Source organism: Caloenas nicobarica, chromosome 1 (assembly GCF_036013445.1).
Source record: "Caloenas nicobarica isolate bCalNic1 chromosome 1, bCalNic1.hap1, whole genome shotgun sequence".
NCBI lineage: Eukaryota > Metazoa > Chordata > Aves > Columbiformes > Columbidae > Caloenas > Caloenas nicobarica.
The window spans coordinates 96,237,795-96,254,459 of record NC_088245.1 but is presented as its reverse complement, the minus strand read 5'-3'; the positions used below and the strand labels follow the sequence as shown (position 1 = coordinate 96,254,459).

Below are 16,665 nucleotides of genomic sequence, written 5' to 3'. Positions count from 1 at the left end.
CGACTATTTTGCAAACTCCGGCGAGCGGGACTCCAGCCCCCAAGCCCCGATGCGAGGAGGAGAGAAGACGGGGTGGGTGGGGGGAGGCGAGGGAAGTGCAGACTTACCAGGCGTGAAACACTGAGAGGAGGAAGAAAACCGGCAGGAGCTTAGCGGACATGATCTGGGCAGCGCCGGCCAGGTGAGAGGTGCGGCAGGATGAAGGAAATGTTGCAGGATGTTCACATGAAAGGGAGAATGAGGCAATGAGGTGAAGCTCTGAGCTTCTCTTCCTCCGTATTCTCAGCTTTATACCCTGAAGAAAATACCCCCTTTCACACCGCTCCAGGAAGGGAGGGGGGAGGCGAAAAAGAAGGAAGGAAAAGAAAAAAAAAAAAGTGGGACGAGGGGGATATCCCCAGCGGAGAGGCTGCCAGGGCCAGGTATAAATCAGGCTCCACGGTCTGACAGGTGCTCAGCGGGCACCGAGCTGCCGCGCTTCCCCCTTCTTGCAATCAGTTGCCGGGAGCAGCGGCGCGTCCCCTCCCGCTCCCCCGGCTGGCGCTGGCCATGCCCCCCGGGCTGTGCACAGCGCGGCGGAGCCCGGGCCCGGCCGGGCCGCGGGTGCAGCGGGGCGGGGTGGGCCGGGCCGGGCGGAGGGCGGGCTGGGGCAGGGGGAAGGGGCGCACTTCGCGTCCGCCGCGGAGCGCCTCGCCCGCGGCCAACCCTGTAGCGCGGCACCGGCTGGCGGGGGCCGCCCCGCATCGGGGAGCACCTCGCCCCCACTCCCTGCCCAACAGGTACCCGCCTCGCCGACAGGGAGGGGAGCCGGGAAGTGAACCCTGCACCCGCCCTGGCGGGCGTACACACGCACACAGGAGAGGGGGAGCAGCAAACTCGGCAGCCGCAGTCAGACGCCAGCCGCAAGCGGGGATTTCTCCTCGCCATCACCAGCCCGATGCCTACGAGGGGAAGGCTCCGAGGGGGCTGCGGCGGCCGCTTCCCCTCGCTCTTTTGGGGGTTGCTCCTACCCTTAAACCTCTCACTCACTTGCCAAATGAGGCCCCGAGGGTGGTGCTCTCTTCAGACGGAGCGAGCGGAGTCGGTGCTGCTTCTGGTCTCCAGGTAGTCGGAACCACAGGCATTCCGATGTACACATAGACGCAGATCCATGTAATCAGTGCGGCTAGAGAGAGGGACTAACAGTACAGTCTTCCACAGACAGACGAGCATGCACAACGCAGTGTGTTTATATATGCCTCTGTATCTAGCTGTATGTATACATAAGTTTACAGGCACTGTAAGAATGCATGGATAGACATGTATATGTATAAAGTACACGTGTAGAAAGTATACATAGAGAAGAGAGAGATACGGTAGAAGACCGAGCTACATGGATTTATGTGTATATTGGGTACATTAGAATAAATGAGGATTTTCTGCTGCCAGAACCCGGAAATGTGACGGCAGTCAAGTGTAGTCAGGGCAGAAATATTTTGGATCTGGACATTACGTGTCTTTCTACTGCACCAAGAACAGCAGAGACGTGATTTTTAGCGACTTCAACTCTCTCCAGGTGCGTGCAGCTTTGCACCAGGCGTCATGGTAATAGGAACATTACCTTATGCTTTCAGAATTAGAAATTACAAAATTTCACTTACATAATGGTAATCTGGAAAGACAAAGCTGTGCTAGAGGTACAAGGATTGATCGTTTTACTCTGATCAGAAACCTCGGAAGCATATATCTTTGCTTCCTTCTCCCTTAGACATAATCTGCAAGTTCTGAGGGAGTCTTTTTTAATTATGACATTACATTGAAAAAAAAAGTTATGCTGGAAGATGCAATCTTGCTTTTAAAATAACTCCTACATGATGCCTAGAAGAGCTGGCTAGAGAGAGTTCTGTTCCTGAAGTTATTTACTGAAGGAATGAGACAGCTTAGGGAAAATCCGCTGAGAGCCAGGCAATTAATTCCCAGTCATGTACTTTACTTTTTCCTCAACCTAAACGTTTCTTTACTAGATTATAGAGCAGTTCTTTCCTGTTGATTTCGGCTAATTGCAGTTACTGTGAATTGCTAATAATCACTTATAACAAGACTTGCGCTCTTTTCCGTCGCCAGCAGAGAAATACATGTGGACTCCAGACCGCCCGCTGCCTTGAGAAAATAACGGCCGGAACATCAAAGGGAAGGTGAGGGGCGGCAGGAGCTCAGGGGCTGCCCGGATTTCACCAGACATCGCTGCGTGGAAGTGCTCCTTTCCCCTGGTTAAGGAGCAGGCTGATCCGCCGAGGTGAAGTTTGCAGAAGCACAGGCGCTGTGGGGTGTGCGGGAGGCGGGACGGGGCGAGCGGGGTAGCCGCCAGTGCCAGTGCCGGGGAGTCCTGGCGGCACCGGGTTCCGCGCTGCCGCCGGCACTGCTGCACCGCAGCTCGCTGCCGGCAAGAGCGTTTCCAGGCACTCGAATGTTTTCTGGTGGATGATGCTTATGGAAACATCACTGGGAGCTCCGAAGTCGCGATACCCGCGTCCCGGCTGGCAGCGCCTGCATGTTTGGACATCAAGGACGGGAAGCGCCCTCCGCACAGAGCGGGGTTTCGCCGGCTACCCCCGCGCTGGCCGCACGTATAAAAATACGTGTATTCACACACAGACACTCAAGTCGAATAAGTAAGAGCCTATCCCGACCCCGGCGCCCCTACCGGGGAGCCCGGCAAACTGCTGGGGAGATGCTGCAGCGGCTGTCGCCGCCGTCCCGGGCGGAGCGGGCTGCGGCTACCCTGGCCGGGGGTGCTCTGCCGGAACCGGTTTAAGGCGGGGGCGGCCGGGTCGCGGCAGGAGCCGCCTCCCCTCTGCCACCGCCCGGGTGGGCGGCATAAGTAGGCCGAGGGTACCGTGGCAAAAATACCCAGAGACACACCGGCAGCGATTTGCAAAGGGACATGGCGAGCCCGGGTCCAGCGCCGTCTCTCCGGACAGGGAACCGGGCTCTCAGCAGCCCTGGGCTGAGGGGACCCCCGGCCCCCTCTCCTCTCGGCCGGGGGTGGCTTCTCCGCAGCGGCGGCTCCGCCCGGCGCCGCTCCACCTCTCCCGCTGCCCACCAGCCCCGGCCCGCCCTCGCCGCCTCCTGCCGCGGCGGCGGGGTCCTCTGGCGGCGGCTCCGGGAAGCGCGGGAGGACGGGGCGGGTCAGGGTTTTGTGTCTCCCTCCGCCTCCAGCCAGCGGCGGAGCACTCGGTTACCGCTTTTCGGTGAGCGTGTGCTGCCACCGGTGCTGTCAGTGTGTGGCCATCGAGTCACCCAGCCGTCCGGGAAAACCCTCACAGTGTTAGGCTGACTACTCCGTTCTTCACTTGCAGCGTGACAGCAAGCCCCAAGGCTCGAGTGGAGCTTTATGGTTCATTAGTTATTGCCTCCTTCTCCTCAGGCTGTAAGGACAGGTGATGTTTTAAGATTTTCTTCCTTCTGTTGTCCGCAGTGGGTTATGTATTAATGCCAAAGAAATACTTTAGCACCACTCTTTATTATACTTCACCCTTCAGTCATTTCTACTTTTTGTCTTCATACACACGCTTTTCTCTTAAGCACACACTCTGCCTTACATTTTCAAATTGTGTTTTCAGGTAAGGATCATGATTATTCAGCACGTTTTAACAAAATAACATTTTATCATACCCTGTAATTATACTAAAATGTTTATATTCTCTAGCACAATAAAATGGGCCGTGTTGCAGCTCTTCAGCAGCTTTGTGTACGCTTGTTGGCAGAACCATGGGCACTGAGGGCAGACGTGGACTGCTGGTGCCAGGTGGACCCCTCAGCAGTTGTTCTGAGAACACCAGTAACACCAGCCTGCAGTGAAGGAGGAACTGAGCTCAGATCCACTGAAGCCAAGGCTGTTGTGAGTGGCTGGTCCCAGCGTTTGTTATTAAGCTAAGCAGTATTTTTTGTCCTGTATGTGCTACATCGATTTTTCCCACCTACATATGCAACCTATCATTGTTGGACTGCTGCATTGCAAACTCTCTGTATTTCTCAAAAACTCTTCAAATTCATCTAACTGAAATGGGTTGGTATCTTCAATCAACATGCTTTAATTTCCTTTTCGCTTTGTTTTTAGCCAGGGCCAATTTAAACAGCAACTTTTAAGACGTGATGACTGTGAGAAGTGATAATTGCTTTTGAGGATGACAATGAAAAGGCAAATAATGCAGTACAGAATGGGACACTTATCATTGAGTCTAAATTAGTGGGAATCCTAGGAGAATCCTTCAGAAATCCTTTGGGCTTCATAAAATCTAAATTCCATTCTTTCTGTCTTTTTCAAAATTGAACAAATGTCCATAATAAAACAGCAGAAGAAGCAAAACTGGTAAGGTGAGGATGTCATCTGAGAATGTCACCATGCAATGGCCATATGTAAGTGTTTGTAGTGACACAACAACATATAAAAAGCCAGAAGGAATTCGAGCAATTTGATCAAACACTCCTTTAGAATAATTTAGGTTTTTCTGAACATTTCAGCGTCAATTCCAATTTGAGGAGCAAGGGTGTTAGGGGACATATATCCTTATTACAAAGAACATTATCTTCAGATTTAAAAAAGAAATAGCTGTGCAAGTGCTACATTCATCTTGTCTGCATAAACTGAATAGCAAAGCAGTTTCATTCCATTTTCTTGAAAGTTTAATTTATACTTTCAGCAAGAATTTTTGAAAGACAAGATTACTTCATAAAATCATTTCTTAGTTTTGTACAAATATGTTTAGTTATTCCACAAGGGGCATATTCCATGTAGAAAAAAAAAAGCAGAATGTAAATCAAGATAACAGAAGAGGGTTAAGCTTTAGAAAATATATTGTTGCCTAAATTCATCCTTGGAGTAAGCTGGCACAGCTCAAATATCAGAAATAAAACCCTTTTCCATTGTTTTTGACTTGTTCTTTCATTCTTAATGGGTGCAAGTGAGGAAATTTGGCAGTAGAACTGCATGCACTTACTCTCCAGTGCTGAATTGTTGTATAATAATTCACTTTTCAACTCTTTTTTTTTTTTCATGAAAGCATACAGGAAAAACCCCATGACTAACAATTTCTATTTATTACTGTCTTTCACCATGACTAAGCTGTCAAGTAGATGTGCCCCACAAGGTCCCAGCTCCCCCGTACTGGGGACAGTGACATGGCTCACCCCATTCCTGAAGGCCCAAGGTCCTTCCAGGGGAAACCAGAGGAGGTTGATGCACATCCAGATACAGCCCCAGCCTGGAGCAAGCCAAGGCCAAGGTGTTTACTTTGAGCCAGGATCTGGGAAATGCTCCCATCTCCCACAGTTCAGATGCCATCGATGAGTAATGGTCTCCCACACAAACAGTTCCACTGACTGCAGAGAGATTTAAATTGTTAAGTGTTGTGTAGTGTGAGGCAGTGGCATTTAAGTATTCCAGCCTGGAACTGATGAGCTTGTTGAAGCATCTCCCAAACTATGGGACAACACCTACTGCTGAGGCAGGACCACGTGCTGGGAGGTGTCTACTTCTTCTATCATTGCAGTTCTCAGCAAGGATTAGCAGTGTGTGGGATTCTCTGAGAAACATAAGGTAGATGGTTTCTTCAGGAAACTTCAACCTGGTTTAGCAAATCCGTGATAACAGAATAAACTCTCATTATTTTCTGCCTTTACTGTCAAACACAGAAAGTGACAATATGACTGGAAGTGATTTATGTATAAAATGTCTGTGGTGTCACATACCTTTGGAAGGTAATTATTAAGTCTTCTACACATCAGGTAAAATCCAATAAATTGTTTACCAAAGTAAAGCGAAGGACCTGATCCTGCAACCATACCACTCCACTGTTTCCAGGTAGTTCCATATTCAGTGGAAACAAGGAGCCTTTTCATGTAAGTAAAACTGGTCAGATTTAGAGGTCTTGGCACTGAGTCCTGCAATAGAGAACAGAAAGTTATGCTCAGCCCTTCAGGGTAAGAGTCAAACTTGGTCATAAGCAAATAAAACAACCACAGAAAGCCCTCCAGGGCAAACAGAATGGCTCTGGAGAAGATGCTGTAAAGATAGCTCTGAGTTTCCCTTTTGTGTAGAGAAAAGCCTTACACTGGAGGCTTTTCATGGAAGTTTAAGGAAAATGAAAAGCAACTTCTTGTGATTCTTTCTCATTCTTGTTTTGGGATTCCTGTGTATTCAAACGTCTTTTTTTCCCATGCATGGTATCCTCTGGAAGTTTGTGGATCGCTCATAGTTTTCAACAGCATAGTAAATACAGCCTCCATACTGTCCCTGAAGCACTCTGGTGCCACTTTCACAAGTACTCCGTGGCCTAAGGGTCACTCCTGCACTCCAGGCTTCTCTTGCAGAACAAAGTATGTTGAGTAGCTAGTATGGGGTCAGGACAAAGGTCTGGATAGCACAGTACCCTTCATCTGAAAGTGGCCAGAAGCAGATGGTTTTTTTTGAAGAATAAGAGGAACAGAAGATGCATATATGATACTCTTTCCAAGTACTCCCCTAGTCTCTAGCAATCAGCATCTCAGGAACCTGATATAGTCTGTACCTATTTACAGAACTGAGCGAAAATCCCATGCTCCAGACTGAACTTAAACCTGCAGAACCTGGCTTCGGTCAGTAAATGTCCCCTTAGTTCCTTAATATTTGGAACATTGCTATTCAGTAACTGTTTTTATTTTAAAACCATACAAATACCTAATCTTCCCATGGAAAAAGCAAAGCTGAAACCACCATCTTTTTTGTGTAACTTATATGCCTGTTATCTGAGGGGAAGAAGTGTTAAGTAGTGTTTGTATTGAATAGAATCCAACTTTGCAATTGCAAATATTATAATAATGATGTGTGATAAAAAAGTTTGAGTCTTTACCACCTGTAGGCTACAAGAATGGCTAGCAAGAGAATTGACCTTACAGGCGCTGATTCATACCTGCCAAAACCATGGTAGCATGTGTACACATGGGACCAAAAAAAAAGCAAGTCAGCACACGGACTATTTCTTGATTCATCTTCATCAGCCCACCCACCATCCTCAGACAGCTAGCCGAGTAAGATTAGTTTGGTGCATTGTGCTGTGTCACTGATGTTGCAAGAGTTACATCTAATCTGTCATTCTGGTGAGACTAGAAATAGCCAGCTGTTGGTAAACTGATTCCTAGGAAGAAGCCTTGTCCGGATGTGATACCCAGCACACATCCATCTGCCATGAGTGTCAATGGTATGCCCTGTCATCATCAACCACAGCAAAAGAGTTGAGGACAGCGAGCAAACACTGATCCGTAGGGCTGCAGGCAGCCTCCCTCAGTGATTAACAGCAGGATCCTACCACAACGCTCATTTCATGATCACTTTGCCTTGCCACAGGAGGAATGTACATTCACATCAAAAGGTTAGAAGAAAAGTTCCCCAAGTGTCCACATCCTGACTAAGAGTGGTTGTTGTGTTTGCTGGTCCTGGCAGCAGATTAGGCTCACCTCTCCCTGACTGGATGTTCAACCTCCAGAAGCCCAGTACTTCATTCATGGTACATCTCTGTGGCCGTAGGAAGAGGTAGAAGAGGCTGCAGCTGAGAGGGTCTGTCTTGCACATGTGGAAAGATTTTCTCTCCTCTGCCAGCTGCCAGGTGTTTTAGCTGTTTTGGAGGTGCTCAGTGAGTGAATCACTGGGGATGCCCAATGCAGTATGTGTGAAATTCTCTGCACTGCATCCCTGCTGCACTTGGTGAGGAGATCTTGCTGTCTCCCATCTTTTTGTGGGAATAACCTACATGCAAGAAAACAAATAGAATCATAGAATAGTTTGGGTTGGAAGGGACCTTCAAAGGTCATCTAGTCCACCCCCCTGCAATGAGCAGGGACATCTTCAACCAGATCAGGTTGCTCAGAGCCCCGTCCAGCCTGGCCTGGAATGTCTCCAGGGATGGGGCATCTACCATCTCTCTGGGCAGCCTGGGCCAGTGTTTCACCACCCTCAGTGTAAAAAATTTCTTCTGCACGTCTAGCCTGAATTCTAGTTTAAAACCATTGCCCCTTGTCCGATCATAACAGGCCATGCTAAAAAGTCTGTTCTGATCCTTCTTATAGGCCCCTTTTAAGTACTGAAAGGCCACAAAAAGGTGTCCCCAGAACCTTCTCTTCGCTAGACTGAACAACCCCAACTCTCAGCCGCAATTTTTGTGGCCTCCTCTGGACCCTTTCCTACAGGTCCATGTCTTCCGTTTACTGAGGGCTCCAGAGCTGGATGCAGTACATAGCCGTAGAGCTGTAGGAAGATTTGCCATCCAGTCGGCTCTGCAAATTTTCACTGTTTTTGATCCCCAAAAACCTGGATTCATTGCATTAAAATACCATTATCGCACTTTTAAAAACTAAGAAATGACAAACAAGGAGGTGTGTGGCTGCTCCAAGTCACATGGGAAGCCTACATGAAAACAGAGATCCAAATCCTCACCTTGGCTCAGGATAACATTCTAACTAATAGATGGGCCTGTCTCCCCCCTTGCTCCTCTTCACTCAGCTTCCATTCACCTGCTCAGTCCTGTGGCTTCCCTGTGGTCACTGAGAACTGAAAACTTGTAATTCCACAGCATGAAACAAGAAGCTGTAAAAAGGAATAGATGTGTGAGATTTTTTTGTTGGCAATGTTTAGGAATGAAAGTGACAAAGAGAAGATACACAAGAAGCCTAGACAGCCCCTCAGTCCTGGACCAGACCCTCACCTCAAAGTGAAGCACGAACTCTCTGCCTTGAGCAGAACATGGGGCTGATGTTCCATAGCAAAATAGCACCTAATTCTGAAACATCCCAATTCACCGTATTCACTCAGTATGTACCTTTCTGGGCAACAGTGAGGATGCGCAATGTACACACATGATCGAGTGCATGCATGTGTGCTGTGCAGTTAATTCTTTCAGCTCTTGTGGTGATTGGTCTCTCTAAAAGGATAACCAGTGTAAGAATGACATCGTACAATCAAATGTTGAATGCATTTTTTATTTAAACATTAAGATCAAATTACAAAAGCTTCTGGAACAAGGAAAGGATGCCAAGAGGAAAGAGCTGAAAACTCGGATTGCATTTTCTCATTCATTGTGAAAGCAAAACACATTGGCAGCAGCAAGGTGTTTTTTATAGAAAAGTTTCAGATGGACAGTACAAAGACCTTTCTGTCAATATTGTCACTGAAACACCTTGCTGTCATGAAGCACATCTTTTTTTCTGATCACACTTCTTGGTGTTGGCTGATTGTTTTTCACTGTGGGAAACAAGTAATAATGATTGCAGAATTACTGTAATTCTTTCCTGTTAATCTCTGCTAATGTAACACAATCTTCTTCTTGGGAAAATATCCAAGCATCGTTTACTTTACCCTAATTAAAAATGCCTACAGCTGTTGTTAAAAGTTTTATTTGTACAAGTATGTTCCTAACCTATGTTCATTTCATGCAATATATCTCTAATTTTTAGAATAAATACTGAGAATCATTTGAGAAAATTCCTTGGAATGCAAAATCCAAACAAATCGCATATTTTCTTTTAAGGGCAAGATTTCACCACCTTTATTTACACAAGTAGCATTCTGCTCCCTATGTTACTTCATTGCAAGCTAGAGGCTCAAGCAGTGAAAACGCAGCATAGCCCCATTAGGATTTACTGTATTGTATTAACTTCCAATGAAAATTGGGCTGGAGAGTTTTATCTGTGAAGTAATGCACTACGTATAACCAGTAAAGGTACTCAAATATAGCCCTATGCTTAGTAATTTGGCACATTTACAACTGGCGTTACTCAGTAACTTATCAGATGACAATAGTGGAGCTCTTCTGTAAAATATAGGTTAAGCCTACATTTGTATGACTGTACATCTGAAGTATAAAAAACACGATATGTAGTACACTTGAACAGTTAAAAAATATAACTTATTTTATTTGTAAACTATCAATGCAAGATACTCAGCAGCAAAGAAGCCATGTTCAATGTCTTCTGATCTCTTACAAAGATCTGTTGCTGTAAGTAATATAATAGTCTCTGAAACATCTGAGGTTACATGTAGAAACAATCAAGGCAATATTATTTGTACATATTATTAAACATGCAAAAAACTTCCTGAAGAATATTGCCCAAATGTAGAAAGTCATCTGGATCTCAAATTTTCCTTGGTAGCATCTGCTTTGTAAGTATGGCTCACATGTGGCTTTAAGAGTCCTTCGGTTTATTTTGGAGAATTGGCACCTTTAATAACAGGCTCCCTATTTAAATATGTGGCCCAGTACACTAAGTTAAAAGTTCCAAACAGCACTGGAAAAATTATCCGGGACATTTTGTCAATCTTACTGATGCTGTTGTAAGTCTTTTTGCTTTCAGCGGGCTTTTCTTCTGCAGACTTCACTGGAGCAGATGCAGCATTTGAGATGACAGATGGGGCTGAGTCCTTTGGCATGTTTGGTGCGGGGGTCATCTTCCCAGTGCTGTAAGTATTAGTTGATTTATTTCCTAGCAAATCACGCTCTTTTTTCTGCAGCGTAAAGAACAAATCATTAGACTGCAGGTACAGAAAGTGGAAATGCATTCTCAAGATATTAACCCAAAAATTTAAGCACCGTAATCAATCATGCTAACAAATGCCTGTTAGCTATTCTGACCTTGACTCACAAACAGCTGTTCCTGCCTCAGTTTTATAGCCTTACTCAGGCTAAACTTTCCCTGATGCCAGAGAAAGAAAGCTAAGAGCAGCCGAATGGACCCGGATCCCACCTGGAATGTGCATTAGCAGCTTCTTTTGTGAGGGCAACATGGTTCAGCACCTGCAGAGGTTGCTGCTCCGTGGGCAGCTGCCGAGACACAAACGTCACTCTCCTGGCTGCAACAAGGAGCGTGGCGAAGGGCTCATTGCCCCTGCCGGCTTCCTGCTCTTTCATCTCTTTTTTATTTGGGATACTGTGGTGGGACCCTGGCTCACGGAGCTCAATGTGAGCTTTGTCATTTATCTGAGAGAGTGCATAGAGAATGCTCCGCGGAGGTATGTTTCATGGTATAGATCTGTGATTATCAGAAGGCTGGTCACTGAAATCCCATGCCTTATATCCGTCTGAAAACAGTCCACTCCATACAGATGGTAGAGACTGATAGTCTATCTCCATGAAGAGAAGGCAGCTTATTTCCTTGCCACTATTCCTCTATAGGAAGGTGAAAGTATGTCATCAGGTAGTCAAATACCTTTTTCACAAAGAAGCTGAAAATTGTCTATTCAGTAGCTTGAACTATGCTGAGTACCCACTTTTTATTCTAGGTGTTAAAAACATGTAAGGTAAGCACCTTGATTTTAGCTGCTTCCAGGGCTTTTTTGCCATCCCATGCCCAACTCCTCTTGGTAAAATAGTTGACTGTTGCAAATTCAATCAATGCAGAAAATACAAAGGCATAGCAGACAGCTATAAACCAGTCCATCGCAGTAGCGTAGGCCACTTTTGGCAAAGAGTTACGGGCACTGATACTTAAGGTGGTCATGGTGAGGACTGTTGTTACTCCTGTAAAGAAGGAAAAAAAAATTAGGCAGAGATCAGTTTGGAAGCACTTATGAGATCCCTGATGGGTTATGAGCAGGCCTCAATTCAGCACAAGACCTAAGAAGGCCACACAGACTCAGTCAGTGTTTGCATATTATGGTCTGAAAACGTAAGATACTTTGCTCACCAAGAAAAAGTGCAAGCCTCTGCCCTCTGGTGTTTGCTTCTGTGGTGTTCTGGTTATCTCTCGTTGTCATGTATCTAAATAAGTATTTTTAAGGGTAACACAAACCCAGGTGTTACATAAACCAAAAGCTTACTGGTATTTTATCCCTGTACACTGATGCATGGTACGTATAGAATGTGAAGTGGCACATTACAAAATCAGTGAGCAACCCATTTAGCAGTAGCTGCCATAATAAAGTGGGATTACTGATTTTATTTTTTTTCACATGGAGATTTTATATGCAAAATTGTTGGCTGTCATTGATTTCCTTGACTGTAGCACCTCCTTTCCCATAGGCCAGTAAATGACAGAGCTGCCACTATTTTCATCTGTGGAAGGATGTCCCCAACTCAGTCATAGCTTTGTAAACCTAGAATGGGTACCCCCAGTCGACAAAATGATGCTGGTACCTGTATTTTCCCCATACAGTTCACCGAACTGCTTTTTGATCAAAGCTGTCGACTGATTTCAGTAGGTTTGTACAGAAGAATTATTCTTTTAAGAACAGCTGAATAAAGTTTTATCTAATAAACTGTTCCTGCTTGCCTCATTTTTTATCTAGTGAAAATTTCGTATTTCATTATTCTTCACTTAAGACTGTTTATTTTCTTCAAACTTCTAGTGATAAATCAGTAGCTTAAAAGACCCCGAATGATTTTTCCATGACAACTTCTGTAGTAAATATACATTTTCTAAATGCAAAATCATATTAATTTGTTTGATGGTAATAGAGATAATTGTCACTAATTAACCTCTACGTGGTTTTCCCTGATAAATATCTTAAAACACAGATAAACATCTTAAAACACAGATAAACAAAATATCTTGAAGTTCGATGTGTTTCAAATGCTTAGCTAGAGTATACACTAAATATGATAATATGTATGGGTTTTTGTTCTAAACCATCCAGTATTTTACCCAAGTGGAAAAAAACAAACAAACAAAACACAAATCACACTAATCTGATTCTTCTGTCCTTAACTTTCACATAATCAACTCTTGAGAAATTTGTGGCATAACTTTATAAAACAAGCCCAGACAGTGTTTTTAAATGGATTTTGAGTTTAAACTGGAAGAGAACAATGGAACATCTAGAACATCTCATGCAGAAATAAGCATTAGTGCACTGTGGTTTTGTTACAGCAAATCACTTCCACAAGCCAGATTGTCCCATCTCGTGTGCTGGGAGAAAAGGGGATACTCACCAAAAACTGTTCTAGCAGGGACAGACTCTCTGTTTAGCCAAAATGACACTTGTGATAAGATCACAGTCATGATGCAAGGAAGGTACGTCTGGATGACAAAATAACCAATTTTTCTTTTCAGGTGAAAGTGGGCTGTCATAATAGTATATTCGCCTAGAAGGAGAAAGATGTGCATGTGGGTAAAATAAGGGAAGCTTACTCATTGAGGGACTTAAGGAGGCCAGTTCCATCCCGCCCCGCCCCCCCCCTCATATGAGGATACTACTCAGACATTCTTAATTGCATGAAAAATGTCTGGATTTCTACACTGTGGAAAACCAGGACTTGAGACAGAGGTGCTGCTAGATCCTGTTAGTCTTCACAGTCAGTCCCAAAAGCACAAGACAACAACTGACTGCTCCTACTGCACTGAAAAGCTGAGGTCCCTTTATGCACCTGGCACATCTTGATGTTCACAGGCTTCAAAAATCTGGGTTGCTGGCAGTGCCTGAGTGCTGCCTGTTTTTGACTTAGTCCTACAAATTGTCTTACCAGAGCAACAATTAAGTCTATCTACTCTTAGAAACCTGATTTAGCTGCAGGACTTAATCTCATTAGGGCAACTGTTACTGCCAAGCCATCAGTTTTCAAGAATGAGAACACGTCCAGACACTCCTGCACCGCACTTCAGGGACTGCCTGTCCTAGTGTTGGTGCTGCAAGAACTGCAGCTTTGCATATGGGTCCTGGGAGGTCGTGTTGAGCTCAGTACACAAACCCATAAAATCGCTCCTCCAGAAAAAAAAAGAAAAATCCTTCTAGTGCATGCAGTTGTCCTAGAATTTGGTACACCTTAGCCCTTGGAAAGAAAATCTGGTTCTAGATAGATGTTGTGCCATGTCTTGTTCAGTTGTGGAATGAATATTGTACTGCCTGCATGGAGAATTCATTGAAAGCTGCCACAGCAGTGCTAAATTCCATGTCTTTTTTATATGCCAAATGCACAGCATTGCCTTAATCTGGCTTTTGTCAGGTCCTCTGAATTTCAATAAAAGCCTAAAAAAAAATGCACTGCAAAATCGACAGACCAGCTGTCACCTTCCCTAATGTTTCAGAAAAAATAAAAACTTAATTGGTTCTTTCAGACTGTTCCTGTAAAACCATATAGTTGTTACTGAAGGCTATTCATTGATGGTAACTGTTCCACAAAGCCAAAATCTTTCTAGCTAAAAACAGGCTACTATTTGCCTTGGAAAAATAAGAGTAAAAACAAAATGTAAGAATAAAACCCAAAATCTAAGGAAAAAAACCCAACCAACTCCTTTAAGCCCTAACAGATTTCCACTCATATTGATATCAAATTAATTTAAAAGCATGCATCATTCAGCTGGGTACTGATGAATCAGAGTAATGCCTGTTCTGAAAGATATATTGTCCTCCAAGAATAAAACGATGTAGCTATAATGTCTGTTGCAAGACTTGACTGTTAGTCTCTATAGACCAGCCACAAAAGGAAAATACGTAACAGACTGATTCTGCCTTGAGTGAATAGCCCGAGTTGAGCTGCAGCCAGAATTGCTAAGCAGTTAGATTTGGCAGATTATTTCTAAGTGACAATATGGCTAATTAGCAGAGAACAGGTCTGCAGTGAAAGGGCTTTTGCAGGTATAGCTGCACTGCTATGTTATGGTAGAGCAGCTCTGTTATTCTGGATGAAGTTTACAGACCTTGTTTATGCTGAGGATTTTAAACAGAAAGACTGGAATAGCACAGAAATACCTTACCTGACAGCCTGCCTCAATCTTTATGACTTTCTTCTGGAGTCTGATTTTCTGGCGAAACAGTTCCCTGAAGAGGGATGTGGAGATGGACAGGGAATGCTGTGAAACTGGGGAGAAAATCCCTGTGAAGCAACATCTAATTCCCTTCCTTTAGTGTAATTTTGAACCAGGGAAGCTGAACATGCTGTGGTCTCAGGAGGAATCCCACTTGCTCTTTATTTAGGAGCATTCAGTTTGTGGATTACCCATAAAATATGCCAGGAGCAGCAGGGTCTATGTGCCTGTAATCTGCCTCTGAGTTGCTGCTGCACTGGGATGTGTTTGAGTCACAGTTTCCCTGCTCACGAAGGAGTGACGATGTGCTAATGCACATTGATTTTGACAATATGCTTTCAGAGCCTGAATAAAAAAAATCTACACAGCTTCAGCAGAGCAACAAGATCCTTAATTTTTTTCCTTTTCTAAATGCAGAAAATGAATGCCTACATTTTGATGGCCCTCCACAGTTGATTTTTACCTTATCATTGTCTTTAACCTATCAAAGCTCTTGTCTCCAGCAAAATAATATCACCTTAGTTTTGTACTTGTTCATCTTCCAGCCGATACCTTCTCTGACTTCCCGTGCTGTTGCTTTCAAAAATGCCTACACCAGGAATGCTTTTTCCAGCAGACTTAGGGCTTAAGAAAACCCATCACTTGGTTTTTAATGCCCTGGAACCACTGCTTAAAGTAAAGCTAAAAGCTGCCTGAGCTGGCCTTTTGTTTATATAGAAAAAAATCCTGTTTCTGATGGAGTGGCAAAACTCCCTTTTACTTCTGTAAGGCCACTGTTCATCCTTAGGCCACAAGCTTTCTTGAGCAAGAGCTAATTTTTGTTATAGATTTATGTAGCACTTAGAAGAGAATCCTGTTCCTGGTAGGGTCCACTCATCACTGAACGAAACAATTTTAATAACAAATTTAGCACTAATGAAAAGACCTAGAGCAGGAATGGCTGCATTTCTTCACAGAGCTACGCTACTGTGCTGCTGCTGGTATTAAGTAGTTTTTTATGCTTTAAAAGCTGATACAGTATTGGTTTTGGTATCCAGATGACAGAGTTCTGGTTACAAATTTTCAGGATCTCACATGCATTCTTCCACTGCCATTATGCTGGGATTCAATAGAGTATTGGACTCCATTAGTCCTCTATACAGGATGGACTTGCTTCTTTACTGGATACACTTGTTTGTTTACTGGATATACCTGGACTCAGGTGTATCAATAATTATTCTGGCAAGATCCTGGTGTTAGGTCTGTGATACCACAGTCCCTGACCAGGCTGACATGCAGAATATTTTGGCCCCTGAGAAGTGCCTGCGTCCTTGTTATAGTGATGCATGGGAAAGATTCATCTCAAGGAAAATTCAGAATTATTTGGTGCAAAATGAAGGGCTGAATGCTTCTTCTATTATTTCGGCTCTGGATATTTCAGAGCTCAGGCTCCAGCTGGCAGAAGATAAAAGAGTGGGTTTTTATTTTGGTTTGTGGCACTGCAGATCCTAAGTTAGCGATGAGAGATTCTGGGTATGGGGAACAGAACTGGGCAACCGTTTGCAGAAAGCAGCGAGATCCACTTGGACCTAAATTCCCTATCTGATTGTTTTCAGCACTTGCACCACCAGGACCTACCCGATGCTGGGCCTGTTTGAAGCAGTGTGAGTAGTCAAATATCTTCTCTTTTGGGGGGATGACATTTGGGGATGTTAGCAAAAAAAAAAAAAAAAAAGCCAAACAGGTGGCACATGTCAGAGCTATTTTCTGTGGCATGGCTAAAACGTTCCCAGTTTCAAGATCGGTTAGTGAATTAGAATTGCCAGGATATCTCTTCTTAGAAGACAGCTATACTTAGCAGCTTGCCTACAAAATCAGCAGAATCCCAAGGGATTGGTGTAGGACCAGTATTTCCATTAAAAAAAAAAGTCTGCTAGA

The 16,665-nt window shown here is 44.4% G+C and overlaps 2 protein-coding genes across 3 annotated transcripts in view; both read right to left on the bottom strand.

Moving 5' to 3' along the window:
- GABRG3 (gamma-aminobutyric acid type A receptor subunit gamma3) overlaps nt 1–199 on the bottom strand; it is a 337,652-nt gene extending 337,453 nt beyond the window's left edge. For both annotated transcript variants that reach the window (XM_065646287.1, XM_065646279.1), the window contains exon 1: nt 108–199. In XM_065646287.1, the coding sequence (XP_065502359.1) occupies nt 108–160 (53 nt within the window). In that variant the 5' untranslated portion in view covers nt 161–199. The remainder of the gene's footprint in view (nt 1–107) is intronic.
- A 10,011-nt stretch (nt 200–10,210) lies between these two features.
- GABRA5 (gamma-aminobutyric acid type A receptor subunit alpha5) overlaps nt 10,211–16,665 on the bottom strand; it is a 55,994-nt gene continuing 49,539 nt past the window's right edge. The window contains exons 7-9 of the mRNA XM_065627323.1: nt 12,936–13,088; nt 11,314–11,525; nt 10,211–10,513 (exon numbers count right to left, since the gene is read on the bottom strand). Of these exons, the coding sequence (XP_065483395.1) occupies nt 10,211–10,513; nt 11,314–11,525; nt 12,936–13,088 (668 nt within the window). The remainder of the gene's footprint in view (nt 10,514–11,313; nt 11,526–12,935; nt 13,089–16,665) is intronic.